Here is a 22,591-nt window from a genome sequence, read left to right as displayed (position 1 = left end):
ATATCTCAAGTGCTATTGATAGAGATAAAAAGAAATGAGAATTGGTTATCAACAATCTGGATTTTTCAGTTACCTGGAGATTTTGGTGGAAGCGTGGAAACCTGATTAGCCTTTGTTTAAGAGGAAAGGCAATGGAGAGAGTGCATATAGAAAACTTTTGAGAACAAAATGGGCAGTGAAATGGGGTCAAAAATTGTGGGGGCTTTTTTGTTCATTTGTTTTAAGATAGGACAAATAACAGTGTGTTTGTGTGTTGATGGGATACAGTCGTGGAGGTGGGGGGGGTGGGCAGGGATTCATATGGTCCCTTACAGCTCAAAATTTTCCAGTAGGCAACTAACCTTGTCTACTACATATACTCCTTGAGAAAGGTGCTGATTACTGTTTTCATTACCTCATTGTCTGTATTGACATTATGGTGTTTCAGTGTTACCATCTTAAATTACCTGGATAAAGACAATGAAAATTACTTCAGTGAGTAGAGTCCAAAGCAGATATATCAGATTTACACCTTAAGCAGAGGAAATGTATAATTTTATAATTTGAATTTTAAAAGTTATTAACATTTTCTATTTAATAATTTTTTTGGCTGCACACTTAGTATAACTTTATTTCGTGTTTAACTGGCTAAGTAAGAATTTAGCTGGAACCAAAAATATTGTTAAGTTGCTTATTTAATTTGATGTTATTGTAAAATAGGAACTTTGAGAAATTATGTCTCCATGATTTTTTTTAACCTTACCATACATTTTCTGATATTGTAGAAAATATCAAGAACTAATGAAACAAGAAATGGAAACTATTTTACTGAGACAGAAACAACTAGAAGAGACAAATCTTCAGCTAAGAGAGAAAGCTGGAGATATTCGTCGAAACCTGCGTGACTTTGAGTTGACAGAAGAGCAATATATGAAGCTAAAAAGTTTTCCTGAAGATCAGCTTTCTATTCCTGAATATGTATCTGTAAGTGTCTTGTATCATTAAAAACAAAAAATCTGTGTGTTTTCAGACTAAAATTTGCCATTTCCATAGTAGCCATAACTTTTGAAGTACTCAAGTGATACATTAATTTATGGCTGTGATCTGAAGGTAGTGAAATGGTGCTCAGATGACCAAATTTATTTATTTATTTATTTATTTATTTTCAGATGACCAAATTTTAAAGTGTATTGACCACTGAGCTCTGAAGTCAAGCAAATAAATGGGGTTAATGGCTGGAAGATCCATAGAAATGAATTATTTTATCATGAACTCTGGCAGTTTGTAATGTTTATAGAGATAACAGTGGTTGCCAGGGGTTAGGGACAGCAGAGGAGAGGGGAGCAGTGTGATTATGAAGGAATAGCTTGAGGGAGATGATTATGATGGATCTGTGTACGTCCAGTTCTAAATTGTGGTGTTGGTTACACGGCTATGTACAAAGGATTGATCTATGGCAGTGGTCTCAAATATTTTTAGTATCAGTATCATTTACACTCTAAAAATTATTGAGGACCTCAAATAGCTTTTGTTTATGTGAACTGTATCTGTTAATATTTATCATCATTGAAATTAAAACTGAGACATTTTTAAAACATAAGAGTACATAAGCACAAACTTCATTAGTCTTAAGAGTGATGTTATCATCACACATCGTGTAGCCACTGGCAGATGCCACTTAAGCATAGGAGTAAAACAGGCAAAACTAAACAAAGAAAAAGTACAGCAGGCAAAAAATATTAGTCTTACTAAGATGGACTGGAATGGGTGAATTTAACTCAGATGACCATTATATCTACTACTGTGGGCAGGAATCCCTTACAAGAAATGGAGTAGCCATCATAGTCAACAAAAGAGTCTGAAATGCAGTACTTGGATGCAGTCTCAAAAACGACAGAATGATCTCAGTTCGTTTCCAAGGCAAACCATTCAGTATCACAGTAATCCAAGTCTATGCCCCGACCGGTAACGCTGAAGAAGCTGAAGTTGAACAGTTCTATAAAGACCTACAAGACCTTCTAGAACTAACACCCAAAAAAGATGTCCTTTTCATTATAGGGGACTGGAATGCAAAAGTAGGAAGTCAAGAAACACCTGGAGTAACAGGCAAATTTGGCCTTGGAATACGGAATGAAGCAGGTCAAAGGCTAATAGAATTCTGCCAAGAGAATACACTGGTCATAGCAAACACCCTCTTCCAACAACACAAGAAAAGACTCTGCACATGGACATCACCAGATGGTCAACACCAAAATCAGATTGATTATATTCTTTGCAGCCAAAGATGGAAAAGCTCTGTACAGTCAGCAAAAACAAGACCAGGAGCTGACTGTGGCTCAGATCATGAACTCCTTATTGCCAAATTCAGACTTAAATTGAAGAAAGTAGACAAAACCACTAGACCGTTCAGGTATGACCTAAATCAAATCCCTATGACTATACAGTGGAAATGAGAAATAGATTTAAGGGACTAGATTTGATAGAAAGAGTACTTGATGAACTGTAGACGGAGTTTTGTGACATTGTACAGGAGGCAGGGATCAAGACCATCCCCAAGAAAAAGAAATGGAAAAAGCAATTTGGCTGTGTGAGGAGGCTTTACAAATAGCTGTGAAAAGAAGGGAAGCGAAAAGCAAAGGGAGAAAAGGAAAGATATACCCATTTGAATGCAGAGTTCCAAAAATAGCAAGGAGGGATAAGAAAGCCTTCCTCAGCAATCAATGCAAAGAAATAGAGGAAAACAACAGAATGGGAAAGACTAGAGATCTTTTCAAGAAATTTACAGATACCAAGGGAACATTTCATGCAAAGATGGGCTCAAAAAAGGACAAAAATGGTACGGACCTAACAGAAACAGAAGATATTAAGAAGAGGTGGCAAGAATATACAGAGCTGTACAAAAAAGATCTTCATGACCCAGATAATCAGGATGGTGTGATCACTCACCTAGAGCCAGACATCCTGGAATGTGAAGTCAAGTGGGCCTTAGGAAGCATCACTGCAAACAGAGCTAGTGGAGGTGATGGAATTCCAGTTGAGCTATTTCAGATCCTGAAAGATGATGCTCTGAAAGTGCTGCACTCAATATGCCAGCAAATTTGGAAAACTCAGCAGTGGCCACAGGACTGGAAAAGGTCAGTTTTCGTTCCAATCCCAAAGAAAGGCAATGCCAAAGAATGCTCAAACTACCACACAATTGCAGTCATCTCACACACTAGTAAAGTGATGCCTAAAATTCTCCAAGCCAGGCTTTAGCAATATGTGAACTATGAACTTCCAGATGTTCAAGCTGGTTTTAGAATAGGCAGAGGAACCAGAGATCAAATTGCCAACATCCGTTGGATCATCAAAAAAGCAAGAGAATTCCAGAAAAACATCTATTTCTGCTTTATTGACTATGCCAAAACCTTTGACTGTGTGGATCACAATAAACTGGAAAATTCTGAAAGAGATGGGAATACCAGACCACCTGACCTGCCTCTTGAGAAACCTGTATGCAGGTCAGGAAGCAACAGTTAGAACTGGACATGGAACAACAGACTGGTTCCAAAGAGGAAAAGGAGTACATCAAGGTTGTCACCCTGCTTATTTAACTTATATGCAGAGTACATCATGAGAAATGCTGAGCTGGAAGAAACACAAGCTGTAATCAAGATTGCTGGGAGAAAAATCAATAACCTCAGATATGCAGATGACACCCACCCTTATGGCAGAAAGTGAAGAAGAACTAAAGATCTTCTTGATGAAAGTGAAAGAGGAGAGTGAAAAAGTTGGCTTAAAGCTCAACATTCAGAAAACTAAGATCATGGCATCTGGTCCCATCACTTCATGGGAAATAGATGGGGAAACAGTGTCAGACTTTATCTTTCTGGGCTCCAAAATCACTGCAGATGGTGATTGCAGCCATGAAATTAAAAAGACGCTTACTCCTTGGAAGGAAAGTTATGACCAACCTAGACAGCATATTGAAAAGCAGAGACATTACTTTGTCAACAAAGGTCCATCTAGTCAAGGCTATGGTTTTTCCAGTGGTGGTCATGTATGGATGTGAAAGTTGGACTATAAATATGAAAGCTGAACACCAAAGAATTGATGCTTTTGAACTGTGGTTTTGGAGAAAACTCTTGAGAGTCTCTTGGCTGCAAGGAGATCCAACCAGTACATCCTAAATGAGATCAGTCCTGGGTGTTCATTGGAAGGACTGATGTTGAAGCTGAAAATCCAATACTTTGGCGGCCACCTGATGCAAAGAGCTGACTCATTTGAAAAGACCCTGATGCTGGGAAAGATTTAGGACAGGAGGAGAAGTGGATGACAGAGGATAAGATGGTTGGATGGCATCACCGACTCAATGGACAAGGGTTTGGGTGGACTCCGGGAGTTGGTGATGGACAGGGAGGCCTGGCGTGCTGCGGTTCATGGGGTCGCAAAGAGTCGGACATGACTGAATGACTGAACTGAACTAGACAAATAGTTTTGATCCCGTGGATTTACTGAAAGTGTCTCAGAGTGGCAGCAGTGGAGTGCGGGTCCCAAGAGCACACATCCCACCACACTGCAAGTTTGTGATACACAGAAGTCATTTCACCCTAAGAGGCTTGAAAGTTTTCATCTGTAAAAGGCTAAATAATAATAACAGTGTCTTTATTCAATATCTTATAATAATATAAGATGAAAAAGAATCAGAAAGAGTATATATATATATATATATATTTATGTGTAACTGAATCATCTTGCTGTACACCTGAAACTAACAGAACATTGTAAATCAACTACTTCACGTAAAAAAAAAATAATAAATTAACAACACTTTTCTGTTGAGGTAATTGTGAAGATTAAGTGTGAATATGTACGTAGAAAGCTTAATAGTGCTTAGAACTTAGTAAACACATAGTAAATATTATCTATTATTTTTGCTGGAGTGGTGATTGCCTCTCTTGATTCTCATTTGGATTAGATTTCCAGATTAATAATTTCCTATAAAATGGAGTACTGTTTTGTTTGTCTAGCTTTTTATTTAACTAGGCAATGGCGCCCCACTCCAGTACTCTTGCCTGGAAAATCCCATGGATGGAGGAGCCTGGTAGGCTGCAGCCCATGGGGTCGCTAAGAGTCAGACACGACTGAGCGACTTCACTTTCACTTTTCATTTTCCTGCATTGGAAAAGGAAATGGCAACCCACTCCAGTGTTCTTGCCTGGAGAATCCCAGGGATGGCAGAGCCTGGTGGGCTGCTGTCTGTGGGGTTGCACAGAGTCAGACACGACTGAAGTGACTTAGCAGCAGCAGCTCAAGCATAAATTTTTCTGCCTCCAGTACTGTCCAAAACCAATGGTAATCTCAAGTGCTGTCATTGAGGCTCTTTATTCATCATAGCTGGAAAGTATTCCATTAGTGGCAGTCATATATATTTTTGTTCTCTGGTTTGTTCTTTGTCTTATCTTTTGTTTTCCGACAGTGTTGTCCTAATTAGTTAATTATACACAGATTCTTTGTGTTAAGTAGTAGCTTAGTACTGGCCTCTTACCAAATGTGGTACTCCTCCAATACAGCAATACATTAAGGAGTTTCAGATTGTATGACTGTACAGTAATTAGTCCTTACTTGCCCTCTCCTAATTTGCAGATAGCTTAGTTTTGTAGAAACTTGTCAGATGGAACACTTTACTAAGTTAGGGCAGGCAAATTCCCCTGAGAGAATTGAGAGTGGAAAGAGAAATCTGAACTGAATGGGAATAGTGACATGAAGGATACCTCCTGATTATTTATCCCTTTCACGGCATTGGTAGTAAGTAGAGCTTCACCCAGAGCCTAGGATGGTGCTAGTGGTTTAGTTGCTAAGTTGTTTCTGACTCTGCGACCCCGTGGACTGTAGCCCACAGGGCTCCTCTCTCCATGGGATTCTCCAGGCAAGAATACCGGAGTGGGTTGCCATTTCCTTCTCCAAGGCTTTTCATATACGTAGATTTAGGCGCTGGGGACAGAGCAGTGCACAGACCAGACCAATACTCCTGTCCTCCCAGAGATCACACTCCTGTGGAGCAACACACACAGCGAACTGAACCAAGGAGCGTGTTTGTCATAAATGGTGTGGAGAAAAGAGCAGAGTGAAAAGTAGGGACTGCTGTCACGGAAGGTACTGTATTAAATCAGGTTAGGCGAGGGAATTCCCTGCAGTCTAGTATTAGGACTCCATGCTCGCACTGCCACGGGCCTGGGTTCAATACGTGATTGAAGAACTAAAAGCCCTCAAGCAGCGTAGCCTGGCCAAAAAAAAAAAAAAAAAAAAAAAAATATATATATATATATATCAGGGGAGTCAGGGAAGGTTTTACTGATAAGGTCATATCTGATCAGAGACCTGAAGGGAGTGAAAGCATGAGCCATACATTTGCATGTGGGGAAGAGCTTGCTTTCCTATCAGAGGAAATAGCAAGAGCAAAACTTTTGAACACTTGATATGTTCAGGAAATAAGCTGATAGTGTAGAATGAGCTGTAGTAGGAGGTAAGAAGTAAGGAGGAAGTGGAGTATTGATAGAAGAGAGGAAAGAGAGACTGTGTCAGGGCCGGGGACTTATAGATAATCTGGGCCTTGAAGGGACTAAATTGAACTCAAAGTATTATAGTCAGGGTCAATTAAAGACCATCTTGTTTTAGTTTGAACAAACAAAATTTAATGTATAGGCATATAATCTGAAACCCCTTAACACCTTCCTTTATTACCTTAATACTTTTATTTATACTACTGATAATTGAGAGTGCTATTAATTAGCAAATTTTAATTATAATTTGCATTGCACAACTGCTTATTGATTTTTTTTTTTTTTTTTAAGATTCGGTTCTATGAACTAGTGAATCCATTGAGAAAGGAAATCTGTGAACTACAAGTGAAAAAGAATGACCTGGCAGAAGAATTAAGTGCAAACAAAGGTCAACTGAAACAACTGACTGAGGTTTGTCTAATTTTGATCCCTGGTGGTAAGAGACTCCAAGGAGGGCTTAAGATTTGTGATAAGGAATATAAAAGTCAGTGATAGAAAAATGGGACTTGAGCATGCTGACTGCTATGATTCTTCATAAGTAGTGGGAAGGAGATGAGACTGCAAATAGCCATCTTAAAGATTGATAGGGTACCTCCATGATACTGACCTGTAATCCCCAGCTGAGTGTTTTGTTCTTGTAATTCATTTCATTCTCAGTTCTTCATTACAGATCCACCCTGTGGGTGATATGAAAGGGAGCCTGGTCCATTTATTAGTCATCTAGTCTCTTCATCAAATACAGTTACTTCCCCTAATACCTGTTCAGAGCACGTGCTCTGATACTAGCATCCATCCCTGTGAGGCCTGGTGCCATGCCATGCCAGCGGTGAAGACAAGTGTCTGCCCTTCCAGAGTTCAAATTCTAGTAAGGCAGAGTTACACCTTAGATGAGATCTTGACACTCATTTTTTGTGTGACCTTGAGCAAGTCATTCAGTGTTTCCTGCTCTGTCAAATGGAGAAAATAATCTTATTTTCCTCATTTCATTGAAGTGCCCACACTTCTGTTTCAAAGTAAAAATGTGATTTTTAGTAAAGTTGCATATAAATAGCTATTTTGTGTCCTACTTAAGGGCAACTTTTACCAAAGGTCTACTTTCCAGAAATAAAGTATTGTACTTTAATTTATATGTTGATGCTCTGATTTGCGGCACTGTTAGTGCTGGATGGAATCTACTTCTGTTGTTAGTCTAGAGCCACTATTGCAGGCAAATGAAGGCTCAGCTTCCTTCTTCTGGTGGGAGCGCTGAAGTCATCAGGAGCGATGCCAGAGGGCCCTACACGGGTCCACTGTGGTGGTTTTTTCTGCTGCTAACCTGCCTCAGTGTTGTGCACACTTACAGAGATAGCTCTTAATTTTAAAAAATTTGCATCCAGAGTCACAATTATAAAGGACAAAGTTAGAAGGCCTCCGTTTGTCTTCTAACTAATTTTGCAGCCTTGGGCAAGCCATCTACTTTCTGTTGTGTCTGTTAAATGGCCAGGGTCTTGGTGGCGGTGGCACAGGGTTTGTCAGGGACAAGGCAGACGAGTTTTCAGACTTGGTTCTGCCGCACCTTCTGGCACCTCAGCATCCATCAAGGACTTCTTGTATTTTAGAGGGGGTCTGAAGAGCTCTCTATCCTCATTTCTATCAAACCACCTCTTTTTAAAATCACTTTTGACATTTGGGGATTCTACAAGTGATTTCTCCTGAACAAAGGATTCTTTGACCGCCCCCCCCCCCACCCCAAAAAGTCTTGAATCTCTAAAATTGTCATGTTTTTTCTGTGTGGTAAAGCAAGTCTCTCTACTCTCAAGGATCAGTAATGGCATTGTATCCCAGATTTTAGTTTGTTTCAACCTTACTAACACCTTTAGTGTTTTATTGACATGAAAGCACAGATAATTAACACTGGTTTCATTCGTAGGGTCCCTGAGTGTTTTTAGTGCACTGCTGCTGCTGCTGCTGCTGCTAAGTTGCTTCAGTCGTGTCCGACTCTGTGCGACCGCATAGACGGCAGCCCACCAGGCTCCTCCGTCCCTGGGATTCTCCAGGCATAATTCTTAAACACAGAAGCAGTTTTATTTGTGAACATGTTCGGCTTCTCCAGAAAAAACAAACCCAACAGGATATATAAATATTTATGGATAGAGATATATTTTAAGAAACTTGCTCACATAGTTGTAGTAAACTATGTGCAAGCTTATGTGCATGCGTGCTAGATCGCTTCAGTCGTGTCCGGCTCTTTGCACCCCTATGGACTGCAGCCCACCAGGCTCCTCTGTCCATGGGATTCTCCAGGCAAGGATACTGGAGTTGGTTGCCACGCCCTCCTCCAGGCGATCTTCTAGACCCAGGGACTGAACCTACCTCTTTTACATCTCCTGCATTGGCAGGTGGGTTCTTTACCACTAGCGCCACCTACCTGCGAAGCCCCTGTAGAGGCTTGGCGAGTCCAAAATCTTAACAGCGTAAGCTGGCAGCCTGGAAATTCAAGAGGAGGTTGCAGTTTAAGTCCAAAGACTATCTGCTGACAAAATTCCTTCTTGTTCAGTCTCAGTTTTACTAAGGCCTTAACTGATTGGATGAGGCCCATATGGGAGGTAAACTGCCGTTCTCAAAGTCTGCTGGTTTAAATGTTAATCTCAGCTTAAAAAATGCCTTCACAGAAACATCTAATATAACGTTTGACAAAATATTTAGGTACCATGGTCTAACCAAATTGACATAAAAAATTAACCATCACAGAACTTTTCTATCGACAAGTTTGCTTCTTAAAGTTTTATCACCTTTCAGCTAAAAATATAATCCTATGTCTTAAAACTCTTCCTGAATTTCATACTATAAAGGGAAAATTGAATCACATTCAGGAAAAAGCTGTTAAATAATGCCTTCTATCTATAATAAAAGATCCTAGAAACTCAGAGAATATGGTTTAAACATAATGGAATTACTTTTGTATTGAAACCACCCTTAAAGTTAGATTTTCTGCTCTGTCAAGGGCCTAGTACAGGTCAACTTACCCAACACAAAGAAAACATAGAATGAATATTTTTATTTTGTTTATATTTTTTATTTTTATTTTTTGGCTATGCCATGTGGGATCTTAGTGGGATTTTGTTTCCTGACCAGGAATCGAACCTGTGCCCCCTGCAGTGGAAGTGCAGAGCCTTAACCACTGGACCACCGAGGAATATTGGTGGTCCACCCTAGACTGAATATTTTTAAATGAAAAGTCAAACCAGCAAGGTCCTTTTTTTTTATAAGGGTATAGTGAATCAATGTTTAATATTTAATGTTAAAAGAAATTTGGCACTATTTTGTGGAGGTTTATTTTTTGAGGTGGTTTGTTATATTATTTACTGCTTTGATATTTGGGGAATTCAGAGATACTAGTTTAAGTTTCATCTCTGCAGTTTGATGATGGTGTGATGATCTTGCTTAAAGAACTTAGTCTTCTCTATCCCTTCAGTTCCCATGATAAAAATACGGATGAGAATATGTAACGCCTCCCTCACTTACATGGTCATTATTATTAGAATAAAATTCAGTCAATAAATATTCACTGTACATCTGTTATGTGCCAAGCATTGTTATAGATATGTGGGGTACCTCAGTGAATAAAACAAAGATCTCTGGCTTTGTGAAAATTATATTTTAAAAGGAGTGCAGGGAAACAAACAGTAAACATTATATTAGAAAGGAAGCACAAAGTAAACTATCAAATTTACAGACAGCAAAGTTTTTGAGGGGTAGAATACTGTTACCAGTAAGGCAAACTGGAGGACCATCTCAGAAGATAAGTAAACATTATAACCTATAATAATAGGTGTTTTCTTTTATACATCTCATAGCTTATGATCCCAAAATTAGCACATTCAAAAATGATTAGCAGCCCTGCTGCTGCTGCTGCCAAGTCGCTTCAGTCGTGTCCGACTCTGTGCGACCCCATAGACGGCAGCCCACCAGGCTCCCCCGTCCCTAGGATTCTCCAAGCAAGAGTACTGGAGTGGGTTGCCATTGCCTTCTCCGAGAAGCCCTAGAGAGTGTAATTTTTTCTGTTTTATTAAGAAAGTTTTCAAGCAATAGATAACTAGAAAAAATTTTACAGGGAACACCTAATTTCTGCCTGATAATTTATACTTACCTTAATCTGTCCATCCACCAGTAACATTTATTTTATGAGAAATTGCCGGATTTTTTTTTTAATGTATCAATAGTTCCTTTATATTGTTGGGGAATATTTAATTGTATGGATATATTCATTCTCCCTTGATGGGTATTTGAGTTATTTCCACTTTGAACACATTATAAGTGAAGCTGCTCCAGACTTTTGAACATTGGCTTTGTGTGGACATACATTTTTGTTTTTTCTTAGGTAAAATTTAAGAGTGATATTTTTTACTTCTAGATTTCTATGTGTTGTTTATTATTGTTTTTATAGCTCTGGTATTTGTTTTTTCATTATGAGCATATTTTCCTTTATACCACTGAGAATAGTTAAAACCTCTACTTGAAAATCTTTCTCTGCCAATTCCAAAATCTGGGTCACCTCGGAGTTGGTTTTTGTTGATTGTCTTTTCTTTTAAGAATGGGTCACGTTTTCCTGTTTCTTCAAAGGTCAAGTAACTTTTTAAATTGTTTATTTAAATCATAGAGTAAATGTAGATCTTAACAGTACAACTGCTATGTTGGATAGACTGCATTTTGACAGTTACTGATGTTTTTGTTGTAGCAGGAATTTAACTAATTTATACTCAAGCTGTATACTCTGTCTCTTGGGCAGCACGCGAAATTTCAGTTGAGGTGTTTTTTTTTTTTTTTTTTTTTTTTGGCCTAAGTAGGACTGCTTGGGTCTGTCCTACCTATATGTTGTTCAGAGGTCAGCCAGATATTTGGCAGAGGCTTCCCTGGTGGTTCAGAGGTTAAAGCGTCTGCCTGGAATGCAGGAGACCTGGGTTCAATCCCTGGGTTGGGAAGATTCCCTGGAGAAGGAAATGGCAACCCCTCCAGTACTCTTGCCTGGAGAATCCCATGGAGGGAGGAGCCTGGTAGGCTGCAGTCCATGGGGTCGCAAAGAGTTGGACACGACTGAGCGACTTCACGACACGACATGATGATCCACAGAATGGAGTTTCCCTTCTCTGTCTCTAGAATTCCCTCCTCACTTTAGAGCATCTGAGTTACCCATACTCTGTTTTCTGGTTCTTCAAGCTAGAAAGATGAAGGATTTTCTCTTATACATTTGTCATCTTACTTGGCACGTGGTAGCTCTGCCTTCCAGCTAAAAGGCTTTTTTTTTTAAAGGAGACACCAGGAAATTCACCCAGTGCTGTTCCATTCTTCCTCTTGTAGATTATATCCCTCCAGAATCTGCCTGATTTGGGTCACTTTCTTATGCATTCAGGTGGTGGTTGTATATTTTGCCAGAATTTGAGATTGTATTGCTAGTAGGGTTGGTCAGATGGAACTTACAGATTCATCACCAGAAATGGAACCCCCTTACAATTTTGTCTGAAACACAAGTGAAGAAAAAGAAAATACATTCTGTGCATGTGAAATATTTGGCTTTGAAACCCACTGTTTTCTCTAAAAAGAACCTTGGCTTTGTTAGTCTTTCTTTCAACATTTTTAACTTTGTACTGACAGGGGTGATGACTCATGAGGCATTATTTGTTGTTGTCCTGTTGCTAGGTAGTGTCCAGCTCTTTGTGACCCCATGGACTGCAGCACATCAGGCTTCCCTGTCCTTCACTGTCTCCCGGAGTTTGCTCACATTCATGTCCATTGAGTCTGTGATGCTGTCTAACCATCTTATCATCTGCCGCCCTGTTCTCCTCTTGCAGTCTTTCCCAGCATCCAGTCTTTTCCAGTAAGACAGTTCTTTGCATCAGGTGGTCGAAGTACTAGAGCTTCAGCTTCAGTATCCGTCCTTCAGTGAATATTCAGGGTTGATCTCCTTTAGGATGGACTGGTTGGATCTCCTTGCAGTCCAAAGGACTCTCAAGTACCACAATTCAAAAGCATCAATTCTTCGGCACTTAGCCTTCTTAATGGTCCAACTTTCACATCTGTTCATGACTACTGGAAAAACCATAGCTTTGACTATACAGACTTTTCTTGACAAAGTGATGTCTTTGCTTTTTAATATGCTATCTAGGTTTCTCATAGGCATTATTAGGGGAAATATTAAAAGTAAAATAAAATGCATCACTAGACCTTGAACAAAATGTACAGTTTTGGACATTGTGACTTTGGTTGTTTGCACATCTTATTTATTAATAATTATTGACTTCCTTATATAGCTATAAAGTTCAGAGTTTAGAAACTAAAATCTGGTATTTGGGTAACCGAGTTGACTATCTAAGGACATACACAGATTAAGATAGGTCAAATGAACCCCAACAGCTGGGGAAAATGTAATTGAAGTTCATAGAAATCACAAAATCATGAAATCACAAAAGGTGAGGATTGACTTGCAAGAGAAGAAACTCAGGACAAATACACGAGGGTGGTATTATTTCATAGAACAGATCAGTTCAGTCACTCAGTCATGTCCGACTCTTTGTGACCCCATGGACTGCAGCCTGCTAGGCTCCCTGTCCATCACCAACTCCCAGAGCTTACTCAAGCTCATGTCCATTGAGTTGGTGATGCCACCAACCATCTCATCCTCTGTTGTCCCTTTCTCTTCCTGCCTTCAGTCTTTCCAAGCATCAGGGTCTTTTCAAATGAGTCAGTTTTTCACATCAGGTGGCCAAAGTGTTGGAGTTTCAGTTTCAGCATCAGTCTTTCCAGTGAATATTCAGGACTGATCTCCTCTAAGATTCACTGGTTGGATCTTCTTGCAGTCCAAGGGACTCTCAAGAGGCTTCTCCAACACTGCAGTTCAAAAGCATCAGTTCTTCGGCGCTCAGCTTTCTATAAAGAAACTCTCACATCCATACATGACTGCTGGAAAAACCCACAGATATGAGATAAAAAACTGATTTAGAAATGTAGTAGAATGTGATTTTTTGACCTTTAAAAAATAGAACATAAAACAAGTAGTAAATTAATAGAAACTTAAAAGAGGAAGCAACAGTTGACAAACATAAATGCCTCAAAAATGACAGGATCATGACAGTCCCATGTATACTAAGAGAAACTAAGATATTTGTTAGTTGTGTCTCTGAGTTTTGTAACTGGGAGTTAGGGAAACAAACTTTCCACTCTACTAAGACTGTGGGATTAAGTTTGTCTTTTCCAAAATGATCTTAATTTTCTTTACCACGTGGTGGCAGCATATATCCATTGATTTCTGTAATCAGTTTGGGCTACTCAAAAAATACTGTCATTGCCAAAGCTTTACTGTGTTACCTTATTTTCCTTTATATTTCTTATTTCATATCTGTTTCCTTAAACCAATCAAATACTATGTCTTCCTAATAAAATTCAGTTGATCTATAACTGGGAGATAGAATTTTAAGAAGCAAACTTTTTTGGCATAATATGCCAGATCAAAGATGTCTCAGTTATTAACCCCAATATCATAATTATACCTAACAGATACATTCAGAGATGTTAAAGCCCCACAAGTACACAGTTAGTTATGCTTTTATTCATATATTCTGCTACCTCATGGCAGATATGAGGTGAAAAACTAATTTAGAAACGTAATAGAAGGTGATTTTTTGACCTTTAAAAAAGAAGTCACCAATTTTAGTAGATTTCTTAAATTTTCTTTCATTAATTTTTTCTACATCTTTAGTTATTTGGAAATAATATCTATTGTAGATACTAACACTGGAAAATAAGGCTCATCTTTTACTTCAAGTTTAGAGTCTTTAAGTGTCAGTAACATAGTCTAATTATAGCATATTTTGAGCTGTTATGTATGTGAACTTGTGTATAGTACTTAGTGTTTTCATAAGTGCTGTACTTTTATTTTCTATTTATGAAATCTCTTTGTAACAGGTCAGAATTCTGGTCCAGTGCATGTAGTTAAGCTATTTGCAGCTGTTATGCTATTGTAGAGTTATTTTCAGCATGCTTCTTTCATTTCAAAAGAAATAAATGCTAATACCAATAAGGCATTAATGAGTCTGTGTGCAGTGACATTAAGTTTCATGTTGTTTAGTCCCAAACTTATGTCTGAATCTCTAGCTATCCCATGGACCATAGCCTTCCAGGCTCCTCTGTCCATGGGATTTCCCAGGCAAGAATACTGGAGTGGGTTGCCATTTCCTTCTCCAGGGGATCTTCCCAGACCAGGGATCGAACCCACATCTCCTGCATTGGCAGCCAGATTCTTTACCACTGAACCACCAGGGAAGCCCAAAGTTCCATAGGGAAATGATGAAATATTTTTCTCTTATGAGAGCTTTGGTAACTAGGAAACAAAAGTGTTTTGTTCAAAGAACTTCCTTGTTTCGGAAACATAGTTACATTTGTTGAGAAAACTTCTGCAAGATTACCTTGAGGCTCATCTTAAGTATTCATACCTGAATAATCCTGTCTTTATTTGAATGAAAATGAAGTATTTCATTAATGATACATACTTGTGATTCAGGTATTTTTTTCATTTCAGGGATTAATTTAACTGTTTGTTTTCTGAAGTTTCTTTTTTGTCCTGCCCAAAGATGAATTTAAAATTCCCTTGTTAGATACATGCTATGATGATACTCATCAGTTATACTTATTTTAGAGTATCTGACAAATTCATTCAGTTCAGTTTAGTCGCTCAGTCGTGTCCCCATCTCTTTAAGAATTTTCCAGTAATAGTTTTGCCTCTCTATATTACATTTAAGTTGAATACGCGCTCCTTAAAACTTAGATTCCTAGATACTTTGGTAAGTTCTGATTTTGATTTGAGATGAAGTTAAGAATCTCAATTTAAATCAACAGCCTAGGATTTTATTGTGGCAGGTTCATGGACTGTGCACACAAGTCTGTTTTGTTGTTGTTGTTTACTTCAGTTCAGTTCAGATCAGTCGCTCAGTCGTGTCTGACTCTTTGCGACCCCATGAATCGCAGCACACGAGGCCTCCCTGTCCAACACCAACTCCCGGAGTTCACTCAGACTCACGTCCATCGAGTCATTGATGCCATCCAGCCATCTCATCCTCTGTCGTCCCCTTCTCCTTCTGCCCCCAATCCCTCCCAGCATCAGAGTCTTTCCCAATGAGTCATCTCTTCGCATGAGGTGGCCAAAGTACTGGAGTTTCAGCTTTAGCATCATTCCTTCCAAAGAAATCCCAGGGCTGATCTCCTTCAGAATGGACCAGTTGGATCTCCTTGCAGTCCAAGGGACTCTCAAGAGTCTTCTCCAACACCACAGTTCAAAAGCATCAATTCTTCGGTGCTCAGCTTTCTTCACAACCCAACTCTCACATCCATATATGACTACTGGAAAAACCATAGCCTTGACTAGACGAACCTTTGTTGGCAAAGTAATGTTTCTGCTTTTTAATAGGCTGTCTAGATTGGTCATAACTTTCCTTCCAAGGAGTAAGCATCTTTTAATTGCATGGCTGCAGTCACCATCTGCAGTGATTTTGGAGCCCCCCAAAATAAGGTCAGCCACTGTTTCCACTGTTTTACTGTGTAGATCATAACAAATTGTGGAAAATTCTTAAAGAGATGGGAATACCAAACCACCTTACCTATCTTCTAAGAAACCTGTATGTAGGTCAAGAAGCAGCAGTTAGAACAGAATATGGAACAATGGACTGGCTCAAAATTGGGAAAGGAGCATGATAAGCCTGACTATTGTCATTCTGCTTGTTTAACTTATATACAGGATATGTCATGAGAAATGCCAGGCTGGATGACTCACTAACTGGAATCAAGATTGCTGGGAGAAATATCAACAACTTCAAATATGCAGATAATACCACTTAATGGAAGAAAGTAAAGAGAACCTAAACAGCCTCTTGATGAGGGTTGAAAGAGGAGAGTGAAAAAGCTGGCTTAAAACTCAGCATTCAAAAAACTAATATCATGGCATCCAGTCCCCTCATTTCATGGCAAATAGAAGGGAAAAAAGTGGAAGCAGTGACAGATTTTATTTTCTTGGGCTCCAAAATCACTGTGGACAGTGACTGCAGCCATGAAATTAAAAGATGCTTGCTCCTTGGAAGAAAAGCTACAGCAAACCTAGACAAGATATTAAAGAGCAGAGACATCTGTTTGCCGACAGAAGTCTGTATAGTCAAAGCTATAGTTTTTCCAGTAGTCATGTATGGATGTGAGAGCTGGACCATAAAGAAGGTTAGCACCAAAGAATTGATGCTTTTGAACTGTGTTGCTGGAGAAGACTCTTGAGAGTCCCTTGGACTGCAAGCAGATCAAACCAGTCAATCCTGAAGGAAATCAGCCCTGAATATTCATTTAAAGGACTAATGTTGATGCTAAAGATCCAATACTTTGGCTATAGACTTCTACGTATCAGAGGATGAGATGGTTGGATGGCATCATTGACTCAGTGGACATGAGTTTGAGCAAGTCTTGTGGGATAGTGAAGGACAGGAAAGCCTGGCGTACTGCAGTTCATGGGGTTGCAAAGAGTCAGACAGACTTAGCAATTAAACAACAACAATAATCAAGAAACATAATTAAAGAAAAGGGTTTTAGAAAAACAAGGAGAAATTAATAAAAGTATAGTAATGATAGGAAAGTTTATAATGTACTTCCTTCTGAATTGAATATATCTTATAGACATAAAAATGAGTCAGGGCTAGAAGAAATGAGGCAATCAATAATTTTGATTTAGTTGTTATAATAGAGTTTAAAATTCCTTGGCCAGGGGATAATTTTTTTTTTAATGTCAATAAAGGGTTGTCTGTCCCCCTGGCTGTCCAGTGCTTAGGGTTTAATTCCTCCTAGTACTTTGCCAACAAAGGTTCGTCTAGTCAAGGCTATGGTTTTTCCTGTGGTCATGTATGGATGTGAGAGTTGGGTTGTGAAGAAAGCTGAGCGCTGAAGAGTTGATGCTTTTGAACTGTGATGTTGGAGAAGACTCTTGAGAGTCCCTTGGACTGCAGGGAGATCCAACCGGTCCATTCTGAAGGAGATCAGCCCTGGGATTTCTTTGGAAGGAATGATGCTAAAGCTGAAACTCCAGTACTTTGGCCACCTCATGCGAAGAGTTGACTCACTGGAAAAGACTCTGATGCTGGGAGGGATTGGGGGCAGGAGGAGAAGGGGACGACAGAGGATGAGATGGCTGGATGGCATCGCTGACTCGATGGATGTGAGTCTCAGTGAACTCTGGGAGTTGGCGATGGATAGGGAGGCCTGGCATGCCGCGATTCATGGGGTTGCAAAGAGTCATACGGGACTGAGCGACTGATCTGATCTGATCTGAGGGGATCTAAGATCCCATAAGCTACATAGGGTGGCCAGTAAATTAATTAATTAATTAAATTCAATGGAAAGTTTACAAAACTATCATGTATATACTTGGCCACATAGTGAAAGAGTTAAATGTTAGGGACAGATTTAATAGTTCCTATTTTTATTTTAATTTAGTAGTGGTCATTTAAAGGGGACTGGCAATAAAATTGGAAATTAAACATTTTTTTTAGGTCAAAAGTAATAAACAAGAAAAACACTTTTTAGATCATAGAATAAGTAAAAATATGAAAACAAGAACATTTTACATCAAAATCTTTTAGACTTATTTAAAGCTGTGCCAGAGGAAAATCTGTAGCCTTAAATTACCTTTATAATTAAAGAGAAGGATGAAAAATAAAAGCATATAGTAGTCAATTTTAGAAAGAAAAAAGAACAGTAAAAATAAGGAGTTTGGAATTATTGGACATTAATTAATACTGCCTGTAGCTCTGTGGTGACAGTCTTAAAAACTGAAAGAAATGTCCCAACAAAATGTAGATTACCACAATAAGTAGAAGTGGAGAACTTGAGAGAAGAATTACCACAGAGGTATTACACAGTGAATTCTTCAATCACCAGTCGTGTCTGATGCTTTGTGACCCCATGGATTGCAGCATGCCAGGCTTCCCCTTCCTTCACCATCTCCCTGAGTTTGCTCAAACTCATGTCCATTGAGTCACTGATGCCATCCAACCATCTCATCCTCTGTTGCCCACTTCTCCTCCTGCCCTCAGTCTTTCCCAGCATCAGGGACTTTTCCAGTGAGTCGGCTCTTTGCATCAGGTGGCCAGAGTTGGAGCTTCAGCTTCAGCATCTGTCCTTCCAATGAATATTCAGGGTTGATTTCCTTTAGGATTAACTGGTTTGATCTCCTTGCTGTCCAAGGGAAACAGTAAGTAAAGGTGTATTATTGATGAAGTTACCAGATTCGCCAGACTTCCCAGGTTGCACTGGCAGTAAAGAACCTGCCTGCCAGTGCAGGAGACATAAAAGATGCAGGTTCAATCCCTGGATCAGGAAGAACCCCTGGAGAAAGGCTTGGTAACCTGCTCCAGTATTCTTGCCTGAGAATCCTATGGACATAGAAGCCTGGCAGGCTACAGCCTATAGGATCATGAAGAGAAGGACACGACTGAAGTGACTTAGGGCACGCGCTCCAGGTTCACAAATATATTGCCCTGATAGGTTCAGTTGATTTCTATAAGGATAGCTGATTCCAGTTGATTAAACAGTTGTCATTTAGTCGCTAAGTTGTGTCTGACTGTTTGCAACTCCATGGACTACAGCCTGCCAGGCTCCTCTGTCCATAGGATTTCCCAGGCAAGAGTACTGGAGTGGGTTGCCATTTCCTTCTCCAGGGGATCTTTCCTACCCAGGGATCAAACCCACATCTCCTGCACTGGCAGACGGATTCTTTACCATTCTGTCAGCCAGGAGGCCCGTAATTAAACTATACCAAACTAGTACTGAAAAAGATGGAAAGCTCTGAGAAAGATGGTACAAAACAAATCCATCAGCCATTTTTACTTACTACTAAAGTTGCAGAAATTCTAAATGTTCAAAAATGAATTCTAGCATTTTATCAAAAGAATAGTGCTTTATGTCTAATACAGTATATTTTAGGACAGAAAGGATAAACTGTTGCATCAGCAAGTTAAAGAAGAATAACCATTTAATTGTATCATTAAATGAGAAAAGATGATAAAATTCAGTGAACATTCCTAATAAGGAGACTAAGTATTTACTTTAAAAAAAAGTTAGCAAAATAGTTTATCCTAAATGTCAAAACTATAGAACTTTTTCTGTAAAAATAAGTAACTAGACACAGACTTGGGTTGCTTATTATTATCTAACATGGTCTTGGAGGGCCCTGACAGATGCACTAAGAAGGAAAAACTATCCATGTTAACTTTTGAAAGGAGATTAAAATTTTTTTCTATTAGAAACTACCTAAATTTAATGCAGAATTGTATAAGTGATCAATAGCATTTCTTTAAATTTAGAGAAATAACTCGTAGATATGGACTTGGGGGAAAATAATTAACTCATGATGCAGATAGTAGGCTTATATGAAGAGGACTATTAAATTGTATTGTTGAACCTGGAAGCACCGTGTCTTAGGAGAAAAACTCATAAAAGTAGCTTTTTTCCCCCCATATTAATACATTAATTAAATTCAGTTATTCTGTATCCCAAGAATTTTCTGATTTTCTGTATTTGATTTTTTTGGTGGAAGACAGATAATTCTGTCCAAGGATTGGGCTTGGATAAATGATTTTAGCTTATATGAAAAAGTAAGTGTTCTGGAATTGCCAAGAAAAATGTGGTGGAAAAAATGTGAAAGGAAGGGGATGCTGAGATGCTACTCCTACCAAGATCCCACTTTATACTTCAAAACTAAATGTAATATTGACATAGAAACAGATATCAGTAGAACAAAATATAGAAATAGATCTAATTATTTACTATAACATTTGCCAACAAATGTCTATCTAGTCAAAGCTATGGTTTTTCCAATAGTCATGTATGGATGTGAGAGTTGTACTGTAAAGAAAGCTGAGTGTCGAAGAATTGATGCTTTTGAACTTTGATGTTGGAGAAGACTCTTGAGAGTCCCTTGGACTGCAAGGAGATCCAACCAATCCATCCTAAAGGAGATCAGTCCTGATTATTCATTGGAAGACTGATGCTGAATCCGAAACTCCAATACTTTGGCCATCTGATGCGAAGAACTGACTCATTGGAAAAGACCCTGATGCTGATAAAGATTGAAGGCAGAAGGAAAAGGGGACGACAGAGGATAAGATGGTTGGATGGCATCACCGACTCAATGAACATGAGTTTGAGTAAGCTCTGGGAGTTGGAAATGGACAGGGAAGCCTAGCATGCTGCAATCTATGGAGTTGCAAAGAGTCAGACACGACTGAGTGACTGAACTGAACTGATTTACCACAATAGCCATAGTTCAATTCAGTTGAGAAAGAATGTTTTTTTAGTATAAGGGTCCTAGCACAAGTGGATGGTACTCATCTGTTAAAAAAAAAGTTGATCGTCACGTTTTATACTATATACAAGTATTAATTCTAGTTGGATTAAAATTTTTAGAAGGAAACCTAGGCCATTACTTCAACAATCATGCCAATTCTTAGCTCAGGGTCCACGTGCCTCTAGGTGGAATGGGAAAAACATTATTTCACTTCTCACCGAAATTTAGAGCTTTAGTTATAAATGCCACAGTAGGTTTGTCACTGCCTAGAGCTCTGTCAGCATTAGAATTCAGGTATTTTCCTATCACGGTGTAGTTACCACAAATATCTTTAGAGATTAGGCTCATCACGATTCCAAACCTAGTGTAGTTGTTAGACTCCTCACTAGATCTTATCTTAATGCAGCAATGAAAAAAAGGTCATATGTCAGGCTTCCCCAGTGATCCAGTGGTTAAGAATCTGCCTTGCAGTGCAAGGGACTCCAGTTTGGTTAAGATCCTAAGTGCCACAGCCTGGGAGGTATAACGCCTGACCCCACGCTCTAGAGGTCATGAGCTGCAACAACTGAAGCCCTGATGCTCTGCAACAAGAGAAGCCCATACACCAGAGTGAACCTTCCCTCCCGCTCACTGCAACTAGGGAAAGCCTAAGTGCAGCAACAAAGACCCAGCACGGCCAAAAAATACATCTTTTTTTAAAAAAGACAATAAAAAGACTCAATTTTTTAAAAGAACGTGTATAACTTTAAAAAATATTTCAGTAGTTTTACTGCAGTATGCAATTAATACTTGAATGACATGGGGTGCTGACCTTCCACACAGTTGAAAATCTGCATAGACCTTCTAGTCAGCCCTCCCTGTGTTTGCACACAGAATTAACACAGAATTAAGCAATTCTGTGTTTGTGGATTCAACCAACCACAGATTGTGTAATACTGTAGTATTTATTATTGAAAAATATCGTCGTGTAAGTGGACCTGCACAGTTCAAACCTGTTAGTTATTCAAGGGTCAGCTATAATTTGTTTCCTTTGTAATTCTGCATTATTTTAATTTTTGATTTTAGAAACTTTAGTCTCCGAAGGGGTTCACAAGTCTCCCCAGGTTGCCAGTGGGATCCAGGGCACAGAAAAGTCTTGAAAATTCCTAATTTATATGATTATTAGCAGTACTTCTCAAACTCTAATGTAAAGACAGGTCACCTGGGGATCCTGTTAAAATGAAAACTGGCAGAGTAGTTCTGGGTCGGGGCCTGAGACTGTTCACTGAGGATGCCTCCCAGCCTGTGCCCCTTCATGGACTGAACTATGAGTAGCTAAGTTTTGGACTGAGTTGTCCAACATAATGGTCACGGCCACTTGGGGCTATTTAATTAAAATTCATGTTCTCAGTTTTACTAGCCACAGGTGGTTAGTGACTAGCCTGTTGAATGGTACAGACGTAGAACATTGTCATCATTGCAAAAAGTTCTATTGGACAGTGTTGTTCTAGAGGTTGGAGTAGTCTTAGCCAAGACAGAGAAACAAAAAGCTTTAAAAGAAAAAAGCAAAAAGGAAGCCACAGGCAAAGTTTAATATTTAAAGGACACATTTGGTACAAAAATTGCAATGTAGATGAGCCAAAGTTAGTATCAGCACTGTTTAAAGCTCTTAGAAATTAACATGAAAAAGACAACCCAATAGAAAAATGGAGAAAGACTATAAGTAGACATTTCACAAAAAGTGCAG

At 39.0% G+C, this 22,591-nt stretch overlaps 1 protein-coding gene and 1 non-coding gene across 3 annotated transcripts in view; one reads left to right on the top strand and one right to left on the bottom strand.

Annotated features, from left to right (window-relative positions):
* The window catches only part of PIBF1 (progesterone immunomodulatory binding factor 1), a 230,669-nt gene that overhangs the window by 19,546 nt on the left and 188,532 nt on the right, over positions 1 to 22,591 (top strand). For both annotated transcript variants that reach the window (XM_006076037.4, XM_044927258.2), the window contains exons 4-5: positions 765 to 963; positions 6,813 to 6,932. In XM_006076037.4, the coding sequence (XP_006076099.2) occupies positions 765 to 963; positions 6,813 to 6,932 (319 nt within the window). The remainder of the gene's footprint in view (positions 1 to 764; positions 964 to 6,812; positions 6,933 to 22,591) is intronic.
* TRNAG-UCC lies at positions 9,624 to 9,697 on the bottom strand. Its single transcript has one exon. It is a non-coding gene; the product is annotated as a tRNA-Gly (tRNA).

The sequence above is a fragment of the Bubalus bubalis genome, chromosome 13, assembly GCF_019923935.1.
Source record: "Bubalus bubalis isolate 160015118507 breed Murrah chromosome 13, NDDB_SH_1, whole genome shotgun sequence".
Lineage (NCBI taxonomy): Eukaryota > Metazoa > Chordata > Mammalia > Artiodactyla > Bovidae > Bubalus > Bubalus bubalis.
The sequence above is the reverse complement of the archived record's forward strand: the minus strand, read 5'-3'. Positions and strand labels throughout refer to the sequence as shown.